Source organism: Ailuropoda melanoleuca, chromosome 15, assembly GCF_002007445.2.
Source record: "Ailuropoda melanoleuca isolate Jingjing chromosome 15, ASM200744v2, whole genome shotgun sequence".
NCBI lineage: Eukaryota > Metazoa > Chordata > Mammalia > Carnivora > Ursidae > Ailuropoda > Ailuropoda melanoleuca.
The window spans coordinates 44,734,891-44,758,840 of record NC_048232.1 but is presented as its reverse complement, the minus strand read 5'-3'; the positions used below and the strand labels follow the sequence as shown (position 1 = coordinate 44,758,840).

Genomic DNA, 23,950 nt, shown 5'->3' with positions numbered 1-23,950 from the left:
CTGTCTTCTTTCACTTGTCTTTCAGTACCCCCTTTCCTTTCCATCTGCAAGCCCTGCCTGGTGTCCACAGACAAGAGCACTGTGCATCCCTCAGCACCTGTCACGCTGTCACTCAGAGCTCTGTTCTCACGTCCTGTCTCATCACCCGGCTTAGACTGTCAGCTGCCTGAAGACAGGAACCCTGTCTTCCTTACCTTCGCATGACTTGAACAGACAATTCCTTCCAGTCGAAGGAAAAAGAATATTGATGAGAATCAACAAGCGAAAAGGAACGACATACTAAGGTATAGTAGGGTAGCTTATAACATGCATTTTGTAAAACACACACACGGATTATACAAGGCTAGTCACTCACAACGGAACCTCATCTTCATACAGACTTAGCTGTAAATACGTTCAAGGCCACTCTGACATTTATTGGGTACATTTTTCTTACACCAAGTGCATCTAATAATAATGCTCGAGAAATATAAAAACCTACTCCCAAATAATCACAGAAATAAATAGAGTTGCCAAGTGAAGAGATAGATGAAGAAGCCGCAGGGCAAAGCCCCAGGGGTCTCATGCAGGGTTAGACTAAGGCGTTCACCTCCCATGGCCCCCTGGCTCTCAGGACCATCCAGGAGCCCGCTCGAACCACCCCTCATCACTGAGCTTTCACCGGGGCACGCAGATCATGAGGAATTTATGAATTTATGAGAAGAAGCAAATTACCCCAGAGAAGAGAAGTTTATGTTACATAGTCATCTCTTCTGAAAGAAAAATGATTTATACCTTCTTCGGCCAGCTTCCCTATCTCCAGCTATGGTTGGTTACATAGACCATCTGTAAAGATCCAGCCATTCTGCTTCTTAGTTGTGCATAAAGTTGCAAAGTACATTTGGAAAAGATACAGCAGTCGTGAAGGGCAACATGTCAACATTTTCATGTGCATTTCTAGTTTGCGCTTTAGCTTCAATAAAAATTTCTTTATACAAAAGGACATTGGGTAGAAGAGAAACGGAGTGCAGAGGGAGACACTGTAACTAAAACTGATCTCCACCCACCGCTATAACATGTGCAGCCAGGAGGTCCTAGAGACATTCCTTAAAACAAGCAGTCCTGGGGCGCTTGCGTGGCTCAGGTCCTGGGATTGAGCCCCACATTGGGCTCCCTGCTCAGTGGGGAGCCTGCTTCTCCCTCTCCCTCTGCAGCAACCCCCCCAAATTAAAAAAATAAAATCTTAAAAAAATAAATAACAAGCAGTCCTGAATGTGGCAATCAAGGCCAACATGGTGCCCACACAAATGGGTAGGAGGCCAGGAAAGCAAGAGGGTCTCTGTATATCTTGCTTATTGTACAATTAACAGAGAGTGTGGGACAACAGAAGTCGCATTATCTGTGTTCTTAATAAGAAAGAATAAAGAAGCAGGACGCCTGGGTGGCTCAATCAGTTAAATGCCTTCGGCTCAGGTCATGATCTCAGGGTCCTGGGATTGAGTTCCACATCAGGTTCCTTGCTCAGCAGGGAGCCTGCTTCTCCCTCTGCCTGCCACTCCCCCTGTTTGTGCTCTCTCTCTGACAACTAAATAAAATCTTGAATGAAAGAAAGAAGAAAGAAAGAAAGAAAAAAGAGGAAAAGAAAGAAAGAGGAAAAAAAGAAAGAGGAAAGAAAGAAAGAAAGAAAGAAAGAAAGAAAGAAAGAAAGAAAGAAAGACTAAAGGAGCTATTCTGTGAAGTATTATAATGCAGTGGAGGGATATTCCACAGTGTTGAGGATTACACCAGCAACTGAAGTCTCTCCTCAGAAGTGCACTGAAGTGGAAAGCCAGGCCTCAGAGCATGGAGACGTTCACCTGCTCGTAGGGTTACAGATTCTGTGCGTGAGTGTGGCCTTGGTGATGGCTCCATAGACCGAATCACTACAAGATCCTGTTACTAAGGGAATCACAGCTTGTCTCTTCAAGTGACTCCTGCCAGTTGTAATTACTTACAAACTGGGTGCTGCCTTGGCGAGGACTGCTCCTCAGAGGACAAACGGACCCGGTGCCTGCACGAGAAATACCACCCCTTATTTTCCCAGGGCTCTGGGCTTGCCTTCTTCGGAATGAATTTGGGTTGTAGCCTGGGGGGAGGGGTGTAAAGGGGGTGGGTCGCCCTCAGAGCCGTTGCTGCTAATAGTCCTGACTCTCCTCGTTCAACTTGGCTGGGAATGGGAAGATACTGGGCCGGGGCAGAGCTCATTATTTTCCTACAGGGTGATAATCGTAAGGCCCCGGGCAGCTGTTAACCCACACAGAAAACGCAGACATGTCTTTCCTGGGGGTTCTAGGGGAGGGCCACTGTCAGAAGTGGCACGGCTGCTACCAAATGAGTAACCCCAAGGGCCCCACCTTGATGGCCTAAGGGCACACTCCCAGGGCTGCGCCCGAGTCAGACAGCTGTGCCTACATGTTTTTGTCTCACCCAGAAGCTTCTGAAAATGCGAGAGTGAGGGTGACCTTACTAAATGAATACCGCGGGATATCTCTTATCTTATATTTTAAGTAAATAATTGAAAACGTCATTATTTTATTACTAAAAATAGATTGCTCATGATACACCTCTCAAGGGAAGCAATAGCCCAGTTCCGAGACCCAAGGCGGGTGTGGGAAGCAGGAGGAAGTACCTGACTTCTGCCGCCCCACCCCGCGGCACAGGACAGAGCAGCCCACCCACACCCCGTCAGCCCAGTCAGTATTTGTTGCCCGAGAGCCCAGAGGAAGAAGACTGAGGAAGGGCCCCACATAGAAAGGGACCCTCCACCTCGCTGCTCCAAGTGTGGCTTGCTGACCAGCAAGACCGGCAAAATCGGCACCAGCTGGAGGCTGGTTAAACGAGCCAGCTGTTGGGTGCCACCCCGTTCCTGCTGAATGCATCTGTGTTTTAGGCAGTTCCTCCACTGATGGCGTGTGTGCTTTGAAGGTGGAGAAGCACTGCCCCCGTGAACGGACAAATTACAAATTAGTCTGCACTCAGACATCTCTCCCCACGACTGTAATGGACCCGCGTCAGTCAGTTTTCCCACAAGTATGGAATACAGCAGAGCCATGTACAGCGGGTCAGCTGCGGAGTGAGTCTGCGGACCTTGCCACAGACGCAGCATTCACAGAATTAACAAACACGGTCTCGGAGTCACTCACAGCAGGCAAGCAAGGGAATGGCCGACTGAGACCCCTTTACCACACGCGGGGGAGCTCAGCTACCAGGATGCAAGGAAGGGGACATTCCTTCAGAAGAGAATGATTTGAATATCAAAGAATTAAGACAGGCCCTTGGGGAAAATGATGAGGCTTATGAATATCTTTGTAAGAGTGAGCCCTTTGTGATCCTGCGGAAGTGAAACATACAACCTTGAGAAACTGTGCTCGCAAAGAAAAGCCAACGCTTCCTTCCATCTTCAATCCTTCTACAAAATTCATCATTCTATTCTCACGATAGCCTAAATTGTATTCTGGGTGAGAAATTACACTTTCCGGAGTTCTAGTTCCATTTTTTAAGGCAAATCTTATCACAGTTTATTGTCACTATTTCACGTGTTGTTAGGACCTCGGTTTAGGTGCACGCCTGGTATGTGGACTTTGCCCAGGCCGGTCTCCCTCCAACAGTAAGGCCCGCTGACCTCTACTGTCACTGTTACATATTCCTTTTTCTTTTTCCCTTAGGGGGCTTCTCTTTGGTACCTATACCCGGGGTGGCATGGCTGATACCAATGACGGCACAGCTCAGCGAAGCTTTCTTGTTTCCTGGTTGGATGCTTCAGTGCATTGCGAGGCCACAGAAAGGGGGACCCCATGGGGTTGTAGCTCCAGAGGCAGACCGATCCTGTAGTTACCTTATCGACCATAAGGAAGTTCTGCAGCGTCTCTCCATTTTCACAGGTGACATCACCAACCTCTCTGACAGCTCCAGGCAGGATCTCTCGTACCTCCTGGGCAATCATCCCTAGACACAAACACTCCAACACGTTTAGTCAGGAAAAGAGCTTTCTGGAGAAAATCTTCTCAGGCCTATATCAAAATGGACCGCTGACAACCCCCCAGGACATCTTTGCAAATAGATGCTTATTATCTCTTTTCAGCTTTTGCTTTGATCTGTGATACATTTGAAGCAAAGAAGGAATTTTGAGCCCATAACCACTATAGGATTAAAAGTAGAGGTGTCATTTTCTTCACTTTTCCTTGAGACTCTGGGCCAAGTGTTGGGAGGAGTGGGTAAACACCTAAAAATCCCTGTATACAGAAGTAAGAGCAGGGCATTAGCTTGACTTCCTCTTTTCCTGCAGAAGGATTTGCCACCTAAATGGTCCCTGTGTCTTTAGGATTCCTGGATTGGAGTATAAACACCACTTTGCCCCTTCTCTGACCTAGACCCACCTACTCTGCCACGTTCCCCTCTCCCAGGTCTGCCCAGTGCTGCCCCTCCTACAGTGGGACCCACCATCTGCCCCTGAGCCCTCATCCCATGAGCAAGACGGCGCCAGTGAAACATATTCAAAACAACATATTCAAAATATTCCACCAGTACCGTGGGGTGCAGGAGTAGGGATGGGGGTGTTGAGTAAAAATGACACAGAAATTTCTCTAACCTTTCCCATTCTAGTGATTGTGGATTTCACAGAGCAAACCAATGCCATAGCACACAACCTCCAGATAAAGAGGGAATTAAACTTTCATGAGTTGACAACACAAAATTAAAAAGGGAATTTGTGGGCATACCTGTTTGATGGGCTGTGTTTATTCCCATTGAAGATGCGAATTCAGGTTTGTAGTCATATTCCACGATCCTCATTTGGGCTATTCGTCTTAGCTGTTCATTTGTGTCAACCTAATTTAATTAAAGAAGAGCAGATTTCAGCCACTTAGATATTTCCTATTTAAGTCAATGCTCAAAGGGACCCAGAGAAATTAGGAATGTTGACAATGGGACTATTCTTTCCTCTTCCCCAAACTATTTTAAGAGAAATTTATGTTTTTTTTCTCAGAGAAACCCAAGCTTCATGGTCCATATCAGTAACTTCCATTTACTGACAAATTGAGACAGAGTTTTTATGTCTAAATTACAGGGTGAAAGCTCCCTCATTCACTACTCTTGCCTTTTTTTCTCTCCTCTGAGAGTCAAACTCTCCTGAGAATGGAGGCTGATTACTTAGGAGAGAAACAATTGCTATTCAGGAGTGCAAGGGATCATTTCCAAATGAACATACAGTACAAACACCAAATAAATATAGGCCAACCTTGTATTTACAAATTGAAAAGGCTTAGTTCAAGTAACAACTTTAAGGAATAGATATATCCTATATCACTGAATTCCTTTTGGACAACTTGCTGAAGAAAATCTCCTTAAGTGGCAGGTTGCAGGCCTGTACTGCCCACCTGCTAGGTCTTTCAAGATCCAGATCCCCCTCTCCTACAGATAACTTCTCCCCAACCACTCTGGTCAGGGACGGTACGCTCCTCTGAGTTCACTGCTCTGACAGGTTACTTAAGGTATTTCCAACTTTCACTGCAAATTCCTCAAAATAATGTCGCCAGGTCCCAGCAAAATGACAACAGACAACAGAGTGATTTTTTCCTAAAGCCAAGTGTGTTTGACTCAAAGGATTCTCTTTTGAGGTGGGTTTTTTTTTTTTAAGCCAAGTGTGTTTGACTCAAAGGATTCTCTTTTGAGGTGGTTTTTTTTTTTTAAGATTTTTTTATTTATTTATTTGACAGAGATAGAGACAGCCAGCGAGAGAGGGGAACACAAGCAGGGGGAATGGGAGANGTTTTTTTTTTTTAAGATTTATTTATTTATTTATTTATTTGACAGAGATAGAGACAGCCAGCGAGAGAGGGGAACACAAGCAGGGGGAATGGGAGAGGAAGAAGCAGGCTTAGCGGAGGAGCCTGATGTGGGACTCGATCCCAGAACGCCGGGATCACGCCCTGAGCCGAAGACAGACGCTTAACTGCTATGCCACCCAGGCGCCCCGACGTGGTTTTGTTTTGTTTTGTTTTGTTTTTTTGTTTTGCTTTTTAATGAATTCATGGTACTAGCAGAACCTATTTTTTTTAATGACCTTATTCTATAAGGAAAATGCTGGCAGCCCTTTTTCTTTTAGGATATAATTTTCTTTTAGGAAATAAAGATTACAGAACCAGTAGTCTCTTGGCAATTAAAATTATACAGCTTGGACATTCATCCATGTGTTAGAGTAACCAAAAGTGCTTTGTTTTTCTTGTTATATGAAAACCCCTGACATGGCCCTCAACTCCTCCTTTGAACCACTCTGTCGGGTGAGTGGGAAATCTCCTCCAATATCATTAAAAGCTCCCTGTCCTTCACTAGTTTGGCTGATTGTGAAAGGTGGTGGCTTGACACTTAAGTGGCTAAATGGGAAAATTTTAAGTTCTTCTTGTAAAGTATAATTTAGAGCTCACTGTTATTTTGATACCTGCTGTTATTAAAAGCTTGGTTCAATTCATTCATTCGCTGTTTTATTCAACTAACGTTTACCAATCACCCTCAACATACCATCTACTACACTAAGTGTTGGCACTTTAAAAAATGATTGCCTTTTAAAAGTTTGTGCTCTACTAATTGTCAAACCTGAAACCATTAAGCTCCTAGAAGAGAACATAGGTAGTAATTTCTCTGACATTCGCGATAGCAACATTTTTCTAGATATGTCTCCTAAGGCAAGGGAAACAAAAGCAAAAATAAACTATTGGGACTACACCAAAATAAAAAAGCTTTTGCACAGCAAAGGAAACCATCAACAAAACAAAAAGGCAACCTACTAAATGGGAGAAGATATTTGTAAATGATATATTTGATAAAGGATTAATATCCAAAATACATACAGAAGTTATACAGGAACACCAAAAAACAAATAATCTGATTAAAAATGGACAGAGGACCTGAATAGACATTTTCCCAAAGACATCTGGATAGCCAACAGACACATGAAAAGATGTTCAATGTCACTAATCAACAGGGAAATGGAAATCAAAACCACAATGAGATATTACCTTATCCCTGAATGGCTAGAATCAAAAAGACAAGAAATAACAAATGTTGGTGAAAATGTGGAGAAAAAGGAATCCTCGTGTGCTGTTGGTGGGACTGTAAATTGGTACAGCCATTGTGAAAAACAATATGGAGTTTCCTCAAGAAGTTAAAAATAGAAATACCATATGATCCAATAATTTCACTACTGAATACCCAAAGAAAATGAAAACACTAATTCAAAACAATATAGGCACCCTATATTTATTGTAGCATTATTTACAATAGCCAAGATATGGAAGCAGCCCAAATGTCCCATCATAGACAAATGGATAAAGAAGATGTAGTGTATTCATATAATGGAATATTACTCAGCCATTAAAAAGGTAAGATCTTGCTATTTGTGACGACATGGATGGACCTAGAAAGTATCATGCTACGTGAAATAAGTCAGACAGAGAAAGATAAATACAATATGGTTTTACTTATATGCGGAATCTAAAAAATAAAACAAATGTATAAACAAACAAAAAGCAGAGTCAAACCTATAAATACAGAGAACAAACTGATGGTTGTCAGAAGGGAAGAGGGAGTGGAATGGGCAAAGTGGGTGTAGGGGGTTGGGAGGTATAGGCTTCCAGTCATGGAATGAAGAAGTCATGGGAATAAAAGTGCAGCATAGGGAATATAGTCAGTGGAGTGGTAGTAACAGCATTGTATGGTGACTATCCTTGTGATGGACATTGCAGGACATATAGAATTATTGAATCACTATGTTGCAGCCTGAACCAGATGTAACATTGTATGTCAATTATGCTCAAATAAGAAATAAATAAGCAAAATAAAAATAAAGAAAATTGTAAAAATTAAAAAATAAATAGAGAGGTTTTCTGATTGTCTTGACATTGTACCATACTGTTTCTATGGGATTACTCATTCCAAGTTTCCTGAAATTTAGACTTATTAAACGAATATCAAAAAAATGTTGGTCATCTGAACAGGAAGGCAGACTCACCACATATGATTATATTACAATGTGAGAAATGCAGAGTGATAATGGAATTATGAATAGAGAATTATGGTAGCTCCAAGGAGATCTCTAAAATATTCCTAGGGGATCATAAAGGAAGGCTTCCTAGAGATGGTGAAGCCCCACCGAGATGGTTCTCAAACAAATTCTGCTCCTTTCACTTCCAGCCTTTGGCTCAGGGTATTTTCCCTGCCTCAAAAGCTCTTCCTTCCCACTCTTACCTTCTCCTCCCCCAGCATAAACATCCCTTCACCAGAGAAGCGCTCAGTGATTTCCAGTCCTAGGACGGGTCCCTCTGCCTTATGTGCTAATGGGAGCTGTTGATTTCCTGCATAGCGCCAATCAAAGTTATCACCAGGCTACTAGCTGTGTCACCTTTATTACCTGTCTTCCCTATAGGATAGAGACCCCATGAGGGCAGAGACATATTTAAGGCGGTGGTTTTCGGTTCACCACTGTATTACCAGTTTCTAGTACAATTCCTTGCGTGTAGTTGATGCTCAACTAACATTTGTTGAATAAATTAATAATTTGATAAATAAATCTAATAAAAGTAAATTTGAGGTAGGAGTTAGGGAAAGAGGCAAGGTAGGGAGAAAGGATGGAAAGGGTGAGACCAAGGCAGGGAAGTTAGGCAGAAGGAACACCATGAGCCGAGCCCCAAGAGACTAAGCCCCCTGAATTTCATCTGCAACAACCGGGGCAGAGGTGGGCGTTACTAGACTGTAAAGATTAAGGCCAGAACAGGGAAGGCCTTGCAGGCCATGCTGGGAAGGAGCAGTCACACATCTCACACTGTGAGCTCCTTCATTCATTCAACAAATATTTTTTTTAAAGATTTTATTTATGTATTTGAGAGAGTGCATGAGCACACTGGGAGGGCCAGAGGAGGAGGGAGGGGGACAAGTCACTCAGCAAATATTTAATGAACAGCTACTATGTGCCGCATGTGTTATACCAGGCATTGGAGATTCAGTGAGTGTTTCCTACTTGGAGTTTAAACTTTTAAAAAAGTTCTATTTTTGAGGGTAAGGCCCACAGCTAGCTCATCTCAGGACCTCTGCAGTGCCTAGCAGTGTGCCTGACATGTAACTGCACCCAAACCCTCCTGTGAAAGCAGCAGGAATGAGAGGATGAAGGGAGTGAAATGGTCGGACAGTCCCTGACGCTCACAGAATTGAAGACGGGCTCAGGCAGGAGCCAGCTTGGACTGGCCTTGCACTGGTCAGGCCCTACCCAGTTCCCCGCTCCCTGCACCCTTGGGAGTTCTGGGCCTGCTTTGCCTACTCTTCCTTCTCTGACCCTCACGGGGGGATGTTTGCCACCAACAGAAAGTAGAGAGGCCGTGCGCTTGCTCAGGCTGTCCAAGCCACTGAGAGGGAACATGAGCTGGGGTGACTAAGCCGCCTCCTTTAACGCACCTTCCCTGAAGACATATTGCTGGACACAGTGATTGGGTTCCACAGTATTATTATCGTGGCACTTCAGATAGATTTTTGTCTGAAGAAAATTTTGAGGGTTGGTTTCGGGATCAAAATACCTTCTATAACAATGTTTCTGTAAGAAAATGCTCTTCTGGTTTCTAATGCGGGGTTGTACACTTTCCCAAGCTAAGTATCAGTGACCTGTTCTGCACGTTCCCTATATACACCCTTGCCCTGGGGAAAGCCCTGGAAGCAAGGGCTGTGCCTTCTCGGAATCCTCCTCCAGGAAGCAAACACTGGTCAGCACTTAACACCACACCTTGCTCATCCCTGTGCCTAAGCAAGAAGCTAGAAGCTGAATTCAGGTGTCTGATTTACCTTACACGTGGCAGTTTTGGAAAGTTTTGACCCTGATGCAAATGGCTGTCATTGTCTTGTGGCTTCACGCCCAAGGCTTCTCTAAGATTACCTCAAGAATTGCACCACAGAAAAGGCATTCTTGGCTCTGGGCCTGCGGTTTGGTCAGGGAGGGAGATGTCGTTATCCATCACCCGGCCACAGCCTAGACGACCCGACCCGTCTCCCGTCAGGAGCGGCTTGAGGAACACTGTCTCACCTCAAGCTAAAGGACGTCTGCATTTGGTTCATGGCTTGGAGGAGAGACTTCACAGGTTTGACTTTCTCAAACTCTACACTTCCGTCTTTACTACACTGCTGATGCGGCTGGGGACAACGAACTTTGAGCATTTCGTCTTAACGGATTTCTTTCCTGGCTTTTATTTTTGAATCTTTTGCAGCCTTGTTTTCAGCCTTCATCACAGAATTTGACTGATGCGTTCAACTTTCAACTTCCTCGCTTTTTTTGCATTGACCTTGACGTTTTTCACGCTCCTTTGTTTTTCAACCTATTGGTTCCACCCCAGTTTCCGGGTTTCCATTGTAAGGGCCACATTGCCTTCTACCGCCTGTCGACGTCTGGGTAAGAGAGGCTGCTGCTCACTTAGGCCAACCTCATCTTCCCAGTCCTTCCACGTCCCAGGTTTCAATCACCTCTGCTTTGTCGTCTGTGTCCTGGATGTGTGTCCAGATGAGCCCAGAGATCTCCACCAGGGCTCTCTATGCAGAGTGCTCTGTGCTTAATCCCCACAAAACCACCTCCATTGCCCTGAGCGAGGAGGCACAGAGCCAGGGCAGGGCAGCAACGTGGATTCACTTTCCCCAATCACTGCACATGTTTGGCCGCTATGTTTTGCAACAGCTCATCCAGAAGCCAGCCCTGGTTACCTTGCATCCTTAAAGAATGAGAAAGTGCCTCCAGTCCTGTGCTTGTATCAACCAAGGGTCCACTTCTCAGAATGGAATGGCTATTTTTAAAAGTTGGAAAAACTGAGTCAGGGGGAGGTGAAGATGAAGCTCACATGTCTGTCAGCCCCATCATCATTGCCATCATCTCTCTTGTCTGTAATGGTGAATAGGACTGATAAGTGTGGTGTCTCTCCCGATCAGATGGGGGCCCCCAAATGTGAGGCGCCCCACCTGAGTGGAAGCTAGCAGCATGGACAGTGAAAGGATGTATCCAAAGCAGAACAAAGGAGGCAGACGTTTACTGAATACAGCACAAGGGAGCTGTAGGCAGGACAGGGAGGAAGAGGCTGTCTGCCCCAAGGCAGTGGGTGGGGGAAAGGGGGAAGGGGAAGCGGTATGGGAATGTATGGAATCTTCCCTTTCCTGGTGACTGTGCCTGGTTGCAAGTAGCCCATTGTTCAGTGAGGGCTTATGGGTATTTTAAGGAGGGTCACCTGAAGGACCTGTCTGTATTCAGCCAGGGGGGCCCTCCTGGCCCCTCTGCATTCCATCGCTCAAGCCTGTGTGCCTAAAAGTGGCCTCTAGGATAAGATTTCTAGATACCTACATTTCATAAATGTGGATAACCCTATTAAGAGCAAATGTATTAATATGAAATAATGTAATAAATGAATTACATATAATTTGCACCTTATACAAGTAAATAATGATATGTATTTGTACAGCTAAAGTATGCTTCATGTATGTGAGCTGAGAAGACGCACTTAACACAAGTGAGTTGAATACGAGCTTTCCTGGTTCACAGAAGAATAAGCAGAGACATAGAACATGTCTGTGCCAAGATTCCTGGGCCAGAGGTTTCCAGAATTATGAAACTCTGGCCTTCATGTTGCCACAAGCAGGAAGGAGATACAGGAATTCCACATTTAGAGCTTGGATTGGGGTAATATTTGATTTATCCGAGAAGGCTGCCTAGAAGAGGTTTGAGAAGTTCTAGGGAAGCTTGTTATTTTAAGACAGTCTGTTTTCTTCAACCCGAGACTTTGGGTAAGTGAATTCTGGGTGGTAGCTTGGTGGTAGCAGGAGGGGCTGTAGAGGACTCCCCAGCTTGTCATTTTCCGTTTGCATTTAGATAAGATCTGGTAGGGAATTGTATAGCCAATTGCAAAGGAGTGAGTGAGTTGGTGTGATCTGAAACGCAGACAGTTTATCTCTCTCTAAAAGTCAAAAGCACAATATCTAGGACTGGGATCGGGAAATGTATGTGAGAACTTTCCAGCCCTAAGAGTTCCCATCCGGCAGTAGGTCACAGCTCTTCTAACATGAACCACAGCTTTGCAATCAGTATAAAAGTCTACAATTACAACCATTCTTTGGAATCCACTCAGCAAAGGAGGACATTCCTTGGCTGGTTCAGAAAAACCAGTGCACATTTGCATTGGGAAAGGAATGCAGTCTGGAAGAATGGCCAATGATTTACAGATTATGTCTCCTATTAACTAAAAAAGACTAAGGAAAGGAGGTTCAAACACAATTCTGCCACAGACTCAAACACGCTAACAGGAGAAGCAGTGTGAGTGAGAAGATGGGGAAATGGTAGAAACAATGACTGAGAAAGAGAAGTAAATGGTGGACGAGCTAGAACTGAGTGTGGTCTGGCTAAGGGATAAGCATCTTAATCCTAATCTCTTAGGCCTTCACGGCAGTTGTGACTTTCCAAGATGATTCTTATTTCAAAGGTTAAAAACTATAAAAGACTTGGTAGGATCGAGCAGAGAAGCACCGTTTCCACCTTCTAGATGAAGGCAGTGGGTTTGGGCGGAGTTGTCTTATCTAGGGCCACGTTGCTGGGATGAGCCCGGAGTGGAGAAGTACATCCTGATTTCCAGGCCTGATTTCTGGTTTCCACCAGGTGACTATATCTCCACAGATAGGAGAAGGTCTTGGCCTGGAGCCTTAGGCGACGGGATAAACCTCGTTGGAGGGAAGAGGGGGAAGAGGAGCTCCACGAAGTGCTCCTCAGAGAAAGATGATGAGTGGGGAAGACAATGGCTGGCAGGGTCACTGGGAGGAAAAGGCTGGGAGGCTCAGGAGAAATACAGGCGGGAACTGGACTGAAACAGTGCCTGGAAGATGAGCAGGGAGATGGACATCTGGAGATGGCGAAGGAAAAGGCAAGCTCCAGCAGCTGACAGCGCATGGAAGGAAGGCCGGTGGCCCGTGGCCAGTAACTTGGAGACTTCCTGCTTGTGAAGCCAGCGCCGTGCTGTCATTGCCCACCGCTCCTGTCAGGTAAGTCCACTCTCCTGAGTAGGAAGCATGTTACAGTCTCAGCAGAGATGCCTGTCGGCTCCCACACTCACAATTATTAAGCACTGTGTTCATCTCACACCAACAGGAGACATGTAGAGATGCCCTTTGCTAGGCATGTCAGCGTCCAGGAATGCCCAGCACACCTGACTCGGGTGTCAGAGCAGGTGCCCGAGGCCTGCCCTGTGCTCACCTCCTGGATGTTCTGCTTTGCCCGGCTGTCAGAGGGGTGCATAATCGTCCCCATCACTTTCATGTTGCCACAGACGACCAGGGCTTCATCCGGGACATCTGTGTTTATTCCCACTCGACTATGACAAACAATAGATTCTGGAACTTGTCCTCGCTGCCATAATGCATCACCATCATTTTCAAACTGCCCAGGGTTAGAGGCCTGGAAAAAATACATAAATATGTTACAATTAAAGTTACAGTAGCAGGAATAGATGATTGCTTTATTCCTCAGAGCAAAGGAAGACAGAATGTTATCTAAGCCTTTCACCTGAGAATCATATGTTGGATGGGACATTCTGACATATCCAAATAACTGCGGCCCCACGCTGAGCCAGGAGACTCCCCTAACTGCTCTGCTCCCCACAAGCAGGAGCTTCGTATGTCATGGTTTGGGACGTCCGGGCTCTATTGCAACTATCTGGAAATCAGATGTGTCAGTTACACTGGGTGTATGTCAGGAAGAAGGAAACTCAAAATAACCTTCTTTTCAGGGATAAGAATGATGATTTAAAACCAGAACCTTACATCAGAAGATATTCTAAGCTTATGAAAGCCCAGAGACATAAAAATACTTTGCATTTAGCTAGCGCTTTTATAGTTTTAAAACACTTTAATATTTATGATTTCATATGCAATTGACAAGCAAATGACAGCACAAATATATTTAATACACTTGAACTATTCCCTAAACACAGATGACACTGAAGAAAGAGTAACAACATCTACATTTGTTGTGAGCTAGTCCACTCCCCCATTCTATGAGATGTGTACTATTAGCCTCATTTTATAGATATCCAGAAGCCTCGGAAAGGATAAACAAATTGCCCAAGGCCACAAAGCTAGTAAATTCTGGAGCTGGACTTACACTTCCCTTAATGATTAAATGATTCTAACTTTTCCTATTAGAAGTAACCCTGGCTGGGGGCACCTGGTGGCTCAGTGGGTTAAGCATCTACCTTCGGCTTAGGTAATGATCCCAGCGTCCTGGGATAGAGCCCCACATTGGGTTCCCTGCTCAGCGGGGAGTCTGCTTCTCTCTCTCTCTCCTTCTCCCTCTGCCCCTCCTCCTGCTCGTGCTCTCTCTCTCAAAAAAAAATTAATTAATTAAATTATATTTTTAAAAAAGTAACCCTGGCCAAATGTAGTCTTCAAAGAGAATCCAAGTGAAACGATGAGACCAAAGTTCTGGAGATTTTACTCTTAAATAAAATTCTTTGCTGAAGAATTTTTCACTCTACTGCCTTCCCTCCACCCCATGTCCTGTGGATGCTGACTATATTTCCAAATATCTCTAAGTAAGGATCTGTGAATCCCTCCAAATCCTCACAACAAAATTAGTTTGCTTTAAAATTATGACCTATTGTTCTAAATCTGATTTTTGTGTGTTTGAGGCAAGTTGTCACAAATTCAGACCAACAGTATAGATCCTGATTATCTAAAAAGTCAACCTTAATGCAATGTCTTCACTCTCTGCCTTTCTGGGTAGTGCAGGAGACACTGCAAACTCAGGGCCTGGATATGCATGGATCATCTCTGGAGAATACTCAAGACACCAATAACAATGGTTTCTTCAAGGACAGGAACTGGGAGATGTAGAAAATGGGCTGGGAAGGAGATTCACTGCTCAACATACACACTCTTGGTATCGTTTGGATGTTTTTTTACCATAAGCATGTGTTATCCATTTTAAAATAATAATTAAAAAAAAACCCCACAAAGTTTAGTTCTTAGCTTGGGTCCAGTGAAAGAACTTTTAGGTGTCTTCAACTTTTTTGTTCTTGCCTGTTTGAAATTTGAGCTGTTCGGGCAACTCAACCATTGACATTTGATAGACAAAAGCAGTAAAAGAATAGAAAGTAGTAACTTTGGACATTATTTTGTGTGAATTCACTTAAACAAAGTACTTTGCTACAAGGTCCCCAGAGCCCCCTTGGTCGTGAATGGAAAATTGGCTTTGACTCAAATCCCTTTATTGCGAGCAATCAACTCAATCCAAAGGTATACCATATAAAGGTTGATGCATTTTGTTCCGTCTGAACATAATGAGCCACTTCAAGAAAGCACAATAGACAGTGATGTATTTTTTCCTTAATGAGCTTTGGGATAATTATTATCATAAATCTGATATCATGTTGGAACAGCAGATAAAGTAGACTTAATTTTTTGGAACAGTTATAACAATCTCACTTAGCTTTCATCAGATGAAAAATCAGATCCCTAAAATACGTCCAAGTCATTTTGGAAAGGGCCACAGATCTGCAATTTTCTAAATATATAGACCGATGGAGGGGTCCTCCTCATCGGTAACTGGAAATGTTATAAAGTCTGTAAACGTTTTTCCCTTCTCTGATATCCACAATCTTAATGGGTCAAAGCAAACTGTCACATACTGCCTCTTTCTGAAATTATGAAGTTGTGTTCCCATGTGGTTCAAGAGTACTTCATTGCTATCAAACCCCAAAATGAATTAAAGTCTCTAAAATACTTTCATTATTTATCCCACAGCCCCATATATTTAGGGAAGACCTGAACGGTTTAATCTGTGTTATGACACAAACTGGCTCTGTGGTCTTGGGGTGGTCACTTAACCTTTCTGTACCAGCTTTTTTTCTTTGAAGAATAAAGATAAAATGACTTCTTTACCTATCTCACAGTGTTGTGGGAATTTATTGAAATCACGTATAAATGAATACTTTGCAAAAATGAGGATGAATGGTCTCAAATTATCCTTCACACACTGCTGTGCATAGCAACTACTGTCCAACCTACACAGGCATGCCTCTGTTTATTGAGCTCTGTTTCACCGCACTTCACAGATAGTGCATTTTTTTTTTCTAAATTACAGGTTTGTAGCAAGTCTGTATCTAGGAAGTCTGTCTGCACCATTCACGACTGATGCCACAGCATCTGTTCATTTCATGTCTCTGCCACAGATTTGGTAATTCTTGAAATATTTCAAACTTTTTCAGTATTACATTTGTTGTGGTAATCTGTGATCAGTGCTCTCTGATGTTACTATCGTGATTTGCAGAGCCACAAACCATGCCCATAGAAGACGGCAAAACTTCATCAATATGTGTTCTGTGTGTTATTCTCACGGTTCCACCAATGAGCCGTTTCCCCACCTCTCTTCCTCTCCTCGGGCCTCACTATTCCTCGAAACCAACAATATTAAAATTAAGCCAATTAACAACCTTGCAAAGGCATCTAAGTATTGAAGTGAAAGGAAGAGACGCATGTTTCTCACTTTAAATCAAAGGCTAGAAATGATTCAGCTTCCGGAGGAAGGTATGCTGAAAGCTGAGATAGGCTGAAAGCTGGGCCTCTTGTGCCAGATAGCCAGGCTGTGAACGCAAAGGACATTAAAAGTGCTGCTCCAGTGAACACACAAGTGATAGGAAAGTGACCCAGCCTTATTGCTGCTGTGGAGAAAGTTTGAGTGGTCTGGATAGAAGATCAAACCGACCACATTTCCTTAAGCCAGAGCCTTATCCAGAGCAAGGCCCTAACCCTCTCCATTTCCAGGCAGGCTGAGAGAGGTGAGGGAGCTGCAGAAGAGAAATCTGAAGCTAGCAGAGGTGGTTCCTGAGGTTTAAGGAAAGAAGCCATATGTATGACACAAAGGTTCAGGATGAAGCAGCGAGGGCTGATGTAGAAGGTACAGCAAGTTATCCAAAAACTCTAGATCATTCATGAAGGTGGCTACACCAAACGACAGATTTTTTAAAGGATTTTATGTATTTATTTCTTAGAGGGAGATTATGACTTGAGCCAAAATCAAGAGTCGGACGCTTACCCAACTGAGCCGCCCAGGTACCCCTAAAGGACAGATTTTTAACATAGATGAAACAGCCTCCTATGGGAAGAAGAGGCCATCTAGAAATTTCATACCTAGAGAGAAGTCAATGCCTGGCTTCAAAGCTCTAAAGGACAGGCTGACTCCACATTGAAGCCAGTGTACATTGACTATTCTGAAAAGCTTCAGGGCCTTAGGAATTTATGCTAAATCTATTCTGCCTGTGCTTTATAAATGGAACAAAACCTAGATGACAGCACATCTGTTTACAACATGGTTTACTCAATATTTTAAGCCCACTTTTGAGACTTACCACTCAGAAAAGATTTCTTTCAAGATATGACTGCTCGGAGCACCTGGGTGGCTCAGTCCGTTAAGCCTCTGACTCTTGATTCTGTCTCAAGTCATGATCTCAGGGTCGTGAGATTGTGCTCAGCAGGGAGTCTGCTTGAGATTCTCTCTGTCCCTTTCCCTCTGCTCCTCCTATCCCTGCTCTCTCTGTCTCTCAAATAAATCTTTAAAATAAAAAAGTATCCTACATCTTAAGAAAAAACAAAAAAAAAATGACCGCTCATTGATAATGCACCTGGTCACCCAAGAGCTCTGATGGAGATTAGTGTTTTCATGCCTGCTCTCAACATCTCTTCTACAGCCCATGGATCAAGGAGTCATTTTGACTCTCAGGGCTTATTATTTAAGAAATATATTTCATAAGGCTATAGCTGCCATAGATAGTGATTTCTCTGATGGATCCGGGTGGGGAAAGTTGAAAACCTGTAAAGGATTCACCATTCTAGATGTCATTAAGAACATTCCTGATTCATAGGAAAAGGTGGAAATATCCACATTAGCAGGAGTTTGGAAGAAGTTGATTCTAGCCCTCATGGAGGACTTTGAGGGGTTCAAGCCTTTAGCAGAGGGAAGAAAGTGCAGATGTGGTGGAAATAGGAAGAGAACTAGAATCAGAAGTGGAGCCTGAAGATGGGACTGACTTGCGGCAATCTCATGACCTAACTTTCATGGATGAGGAGTTGCTTCTCATGGGTGAGCAAAGAAAGTATTTCCGGAGATGGAATCCACTCCTGTTAAAGATACTGTGGAGATTGTTGCAGTGACATCCAAGGACGTAGAATATTACATAAACTTAGTCTATGAAGCATTATCAGGGTTTCAGAGGATTGACTCCAATTTTGGAAGAAGTTCTACTGTGGGTAAAATGCTATCAAACAGCATCCCATGCTATAAAGAAACCACTCATAAAAAGAAGACTTCGTCAATGATGCGGCAAACTTCACTGTTGTCTTATTTTAAGAAATTGCTGGGGCCACCCCAAACCTTCAGCAGCCACCCCCTCGATCCTGCCAGCACTGAGGCAGGACCCTCTACCATCTCTAAACCATTGCATTATTCTCTGAACTTTCAGATTACAGTTAGCATTTTTTAGCAATAAAATATGTTTTGATTAAGGTATGTACATTGTTTTTTAAGACATAATGCTGTTACTTACTAGACCATACTATAGTGTAAACATCACTTTCAAGTGCACTGGGAAACCAAAAACTTCATTTGACTCGCTTTATTGAGGTGGTCTGGAACCAAACCTGCAATGTCTCCAAAAGGAGCCTGTAATCACTTAATCTGCTCTCCTCAGCGACAGACCTGCAGAGTGGCACAATTCTGCGAGGGAGCTCCACTCGCTGAGTAAAATGTAAATGGCGCCCTCTGCAGGTGCTTGGAATAGGAAACAGCAGTTAATAGTAACTTGAGACCGTTCAAAGTTTGGAATGGAAAGCTGGAAATTCTTTGTTTTACCATTGTTTGGGCTTCGAAAGCAGCAGCCAAAGAGCATATTAGGAAAGCTTGAGTTGAGGGAGACAGTTCATAACAAATAAATTTTTGTTCCTTTTGAGAGGGCTCGTGGAAAATGGGACTAGATATGCTCCCTATCAGTGCAACTCAAAGTGTGGTCTGAAGGTCAGCAGCCTCTCCTGGAAACTTGTTAGAAATGTATATTCAACCTATTAAATAAAAAACTGTAGAGGGAGGATCCAGGTATCTTTGTTTTACTTTCTGGGGGATTCTCTGTCCCATACACTCCTGGTCGAGTTACCCCCTCCAGAGTTAACAAAGTTGAATCCCAACCACAGGGTGAAATGGACATTGCCCCATATACTGATTCCTTCGGTAAATAAAAATTCATCTGAACTCCAGAAGATTGGTGTGTGTGTGTGTGTGTGTGTGTGTGTGTGTGTTGTTGTGCATTGGGGGAGGGAAGGGAGTTTTGTAGAAAAGGGCAAGAGCTGGTAAAAATGGAGCTGGGCCCTGGGATGGCTCGGCTCTATACCCATGCCTCACCATCCTTGCAGCCCCATTATTTCTTTTGCTTTCTCTGCCCGTTTGTTGGTTTCTCATCTTAGGACTGTGCAGTTTGCAGGGCAGTAAGGGGGCATTTCTTGCGGACGTGCGTGTTTTTATTCTTCTGGGAAAGAAACTGGAATAATGTATTCATTTTCAAACTAGGAAACCCCGGTGCATCTTTGAAAGGCAGACAAAAGTAATCATCCCTCCTGCTTACAACACAGCACTCCAAACCAGGTTTAATTATGTGTTTTAGAAGAAAAGTGGAGCTGAATGAAAACCTAGTCATTAACAAGGAGAATCTGAAGGAACTCCATGGCAGAATGCTCCCAAAAATAAAAGACCTGGGAAATAAATCTGTCTTTGGCGTAAACCTTAATTTCCATGAAATTGGTCAATTTACACGACAGGACCGTAATATATTTCTAAAGCTGTTCTGATTGACAACCCAGATGAACAATTCCTGGGTCTTGCCCACCATCCTCTCTCCAAGGAGAATTCTGACAAGCTAGGTCTCCTGAAGTCTTCCTGGAGGCCAGAAACGCATCTAGTCTAAGCCTCATACATTTGCCCTCACGTTAATCTCCGTTCTTGGGAAGAATGATTCTCAGGCCTCAACATGAATCTGAATTTGCTTAGTACAACTGGCAGTTCTCCATATAACATAGTCTGCTCTTACAACATGTTCAGTGGTCAAATTTTTCTTCCTTTGTTCCTGAGCTCAAACTAACAGACCCAGGTTATGGCCTAAGAGAGCACATCTGGCTTTTTTGGAGAATGTGAGCTGGTCTGCCCTCTGTCCAACCATAGGTATATGCCCAAGGCATAGAATCCTAGGCGCGGGAAATGTGCTCTGTGAACATTTCAAAAACTCACTCATTCGAACAATATCACCATTTCTGAAGCTCAGTTTTTTTTCCTCTTGGTTGGTTTAAATGTCAAACAGTTAAACAGATTCAAACACTGCATTCATTTTCACTTCTGCATTTGGGGTTAGAATGAAATAATATCAATAAGATATTTCTAGTTTGGGGGAGGAGGAGAATGGTTTGCACTGTTACCATTCTCCTTCTTCTCATTGTTGCTAGAGTAACCCCTGTATTACCCAGAGCACTTCTAGAATAGGGCATCCTCTTTAACCAAAATTTATGGCTAGAAGAAAACAATCAAATCTGGAATACAATCACTTTTTTAAAATAAAAATTTAGTGAATAATGTGACATCCACACTATACTAAGTATAATCTAATGTTTTTTAGTATTCATAGCGCATGAATTGCAGGAATACTCAACCTTTCAAAGTGATCATGAATTAAATCATCATTGCGTCTGGATATAAGGAGGCACCAATTAACAGAGTCCTGGCAATAGAATATTAGACAGTAGTGCTCTCTCGTATTGCTGCTCTGTGGACTTGACCGCAGCCAGAGGACAGAGCTCCCAGCAGGAAGTGGAGAAACCAGACACCAGTAAATTATTCAAGGTACGCAGGTGACTCGTAGGCTGCCTGACTCAGGCATGAATTTCCCAGCTCAAAGCAGTACTTCCAAAACATCTAACCTATGCTAACTCTGAAAAGAATGGCATCGTCTGTCTTTACTCCTTCCAGGCTTCCAGACTTGACTTTTAAATTGCATTTGTTAGTGCAGCACAGCAATTCCAGATGACATCAGGCCAGCGGTCGAAGATCGCCCTGAACCCTGCTCACTGCCCTCAGCCCATGACCAAGGAAGAGGGCCCCACCAGCCTTCGCTGCAGGGGAGCCTTGCTTGTCACCGATTAGATCAGGTCCCACAAAAACTGGCAGGGACAGAGCCTGGCCCTTACCTGGGACATCTGGACATAGGGGTTTTACCTCATTTCCATCATCCCTTCACCTCCATAGAAGCTTGGAGATGCAGTTTAAGGATTTCCACTTATATGTAGCTTATGATTTTTAATTGATTTAAAGAATTATACAGAGGGCCCTTTGTTTCGGAATAGCTCAACGCAAGAAAGGAAAGACTCATCTCCCCAAAGAGGCACATCTGGTCCCCAGGCCAAAGAGTAACAGCCACAGAAGTTGCTGTACTGAATGATTTTTCCTGTTGGACTTTACATGTCCTCCCTGTGGCACAACACAGCCCCTCCCAGCTGCCAGGCCTGCGGTGACCTGTTACCTTAGGCCCCTGGTATTCTCAGCGGTGGCCAGCCTGGCCTCACACAGCTGCAGCTCCAGCTGCCAACAGTTTTCTGTGTCTGTGGCTGCCAAGATTCCCGTCCACAGCTGTGACCAATCATTCATTCAGCAAAACATGCCGAACCGTTACCATGCGGTAGGCAGGGGCCCAGATGTTCCCTGGGTCACCAACATTTGGGGTAGGAAATGCCTTCTTACTACTTTCCCCACCCCGTGGCTTCAGGATCAGAGAAAACTAGGTTGCAACCCAAGCCCCATCAGTCACAACCCGCGATCATGATGAAATGAGTTTCTTGCCCTCCTGAGCCTACCTCCTCTGCATGTGAGGAAGGTAACGTAAGTGTGACACAGTGTAAAATGACATCATACTGAAATTAGCCCAGTGCCTGGACCAGAGTTTCTCAACTATAGCACTACTGACATTTTGGAAGGGGGAGTCCTGGCTGCGGGGGTTATCTCATTCATTGTAAGGTACTGAGCAGTATTCCTGGCCTGGACCCACTAGAGGCTGGTGGCACCCCCAATTGTGACAACCAAAAAATGTTTGCAGACATTGCCAAATGACCTTTGAGGGACATAAGTTCTCCTGGTTGAGAACCATTATGTGAAAACGAAAATAATAATATCTGCCATTATTATCATCATGCTTTGAGAAACAGCAGACTTCCAGCATGCCATTGAAAATGCAAATTCAAAAAAAAATTTTTTTAATTGAAAAAAAAAAAAGAAAAGAAAATACAAATTCTACTTCAGAGGAGAAAAGCAGGTGGGATCCAGAAACGTCAAAGAACTGAAGCTTACCCTTACAATGATCCGTTCAGAGATGTGGGCAGACAATAGATAGCACTGGTCTTGGTGAGCAGCATACAGTCCAACCACCAACATGAAGTATCTAACTCAGAAACAGCAGATCAGCACATCAGGAAACAGAGACACGATTTGTGCCAGCAAATACCACCCAACACTTCACAGTGAATTTACCTAGATAGGTTTGCATATTTAAAGATTTTTCTAGTCTGCTCTAAGTTGCCCCTCCTGTGAAATGAAAGAGCAGTCGATTCACTCAATATTTTTCTGGGTCCACCCTCGGCCGGGTCTGAGGTATTCGTGGGGTATTCGTGAGCTGTTCCTCACATCACTGCTCACAAACAGATGTACAACAGGTGGCCACCCAAGAGGTCCCTTTGCCCAGAGCCATGCAGGTACGCAGGCTATCCCAGCAAGGCCTGCCCAGCCGCACTGGATCCTCCCACCCTGTCTGCTCTTCCGCTGTACACCCTCCACTCATGACTTTAGTCAAAGACCTCGACCCTCCCTCCAATTACTCCCAGTGCAATTTTCATCAACGTTACTTCAATTATTTCTTCCTATGTAACACTGATGAGGCATTTTTAAGATCAGATCATTTCTTGAAAGTAAAAATAAAACTATCCCTATGAGAGAAGCTTTGGCTTTAAGAACGGCATGTGAAAACCTTCCTCTGTAACTCCACAGAGTCTCTAATCCTTAGAGAATAAGAGTTCTCCCCCGTATCAAAAGTAAAACAGTTATAGTAATAATTGTTCTTTTCATTACAAACATTAGCCGTCATCTGAGTCCTCAAAATGTGTCATACGCTGGGCTAAGCCGTTCATCTACAGTATCTCACTTAGAATCGAGAAGGATATAGTTGTTGTTCCCATTTTACAGCATGGGTTAAGTTACATGCTCGAGGTCACCCAGCTACTATACGGCAGGATCAAATTTCAAATTCAAGTCTTTCCAACTCCAACACTTACATTCTAAAACCAATGTTCCCAGATTTGAGGGTGCATCCAAGTCACCTGGAGGATTTGTTAAAATACACATTACTGCGCCCCACCCCAGAGTTTTCGATTCAGCAGGTCTTTGGTGAGGCCTGAGAAACTGCACCTCTAACAAGCGTGCAGGTAACACGGTCTCTGAGAGTCTGGGACCACACTGTGAGAACCACAGGTTTAAATCATTAATGCAAGTTCATTTTCTTTTTTAACCAGAAAAGGCGATAGCAGAGCTCCAGGATTCAGGGCTTTATACTGGTGACGAGCACACAGGTTCAAGCAGGGCGGTCTGACAGTCCTCAGCCTTTGGACAACAGTGAGGCATAAATGTGTGGTCACTCCAGAGAATTAGGGAGGGAATCAAGGCAAGCAGATTTGGAGCTGGACAGGGGAGCAGGCACTGTGGGGGTGAGGACGGACAAGGAAAGACGCCTAAGGGAAAATGAGATGTGTTAATAAATGGGAAGAGTCCAAGAAGGGGGAAAGGGGCCATGGGCGGCCTGGTTTA

The 23,950-nt window shown here is 43.9% G+C and overlaps 1 protein-coding gene across 1 annotated transcript in view; it reads right to left on the bottom strand.

Moving 5' to 3' along the window:
* The window catches only part of MYRFL (myelin regulatory factor like), a 119,202-nt gene that overhangs the window by 36,508 nt on the left and 58,744 nt on the right, over positions 1 to 23,950 (bottom strand). Inside the window, exons 10-13 of the mRNA XM_019802729.2 lie at positions 22,445 to 22,535; positions 13,271 to 13,471; positions 4,737 to 4,845; positions 3,854 to 3,963 (exon numbers count right to left, since the gene is read on the bottom strand). Coding sequence (XP_019658288.2) covers positions 3,854 to 3,963; positions 4,737 to 4,845; positions 13,271 to 13,471; positions 22,445 to 22,535 — 511 coding nt within the window. The remainder of the gene's footprint in view (positions 1 to 3,853; positions 3,964 to 4,736; positions 4,846 to 13,270; positions 13,472 to 22,444; positions 22,536 to 23,950) is intronic.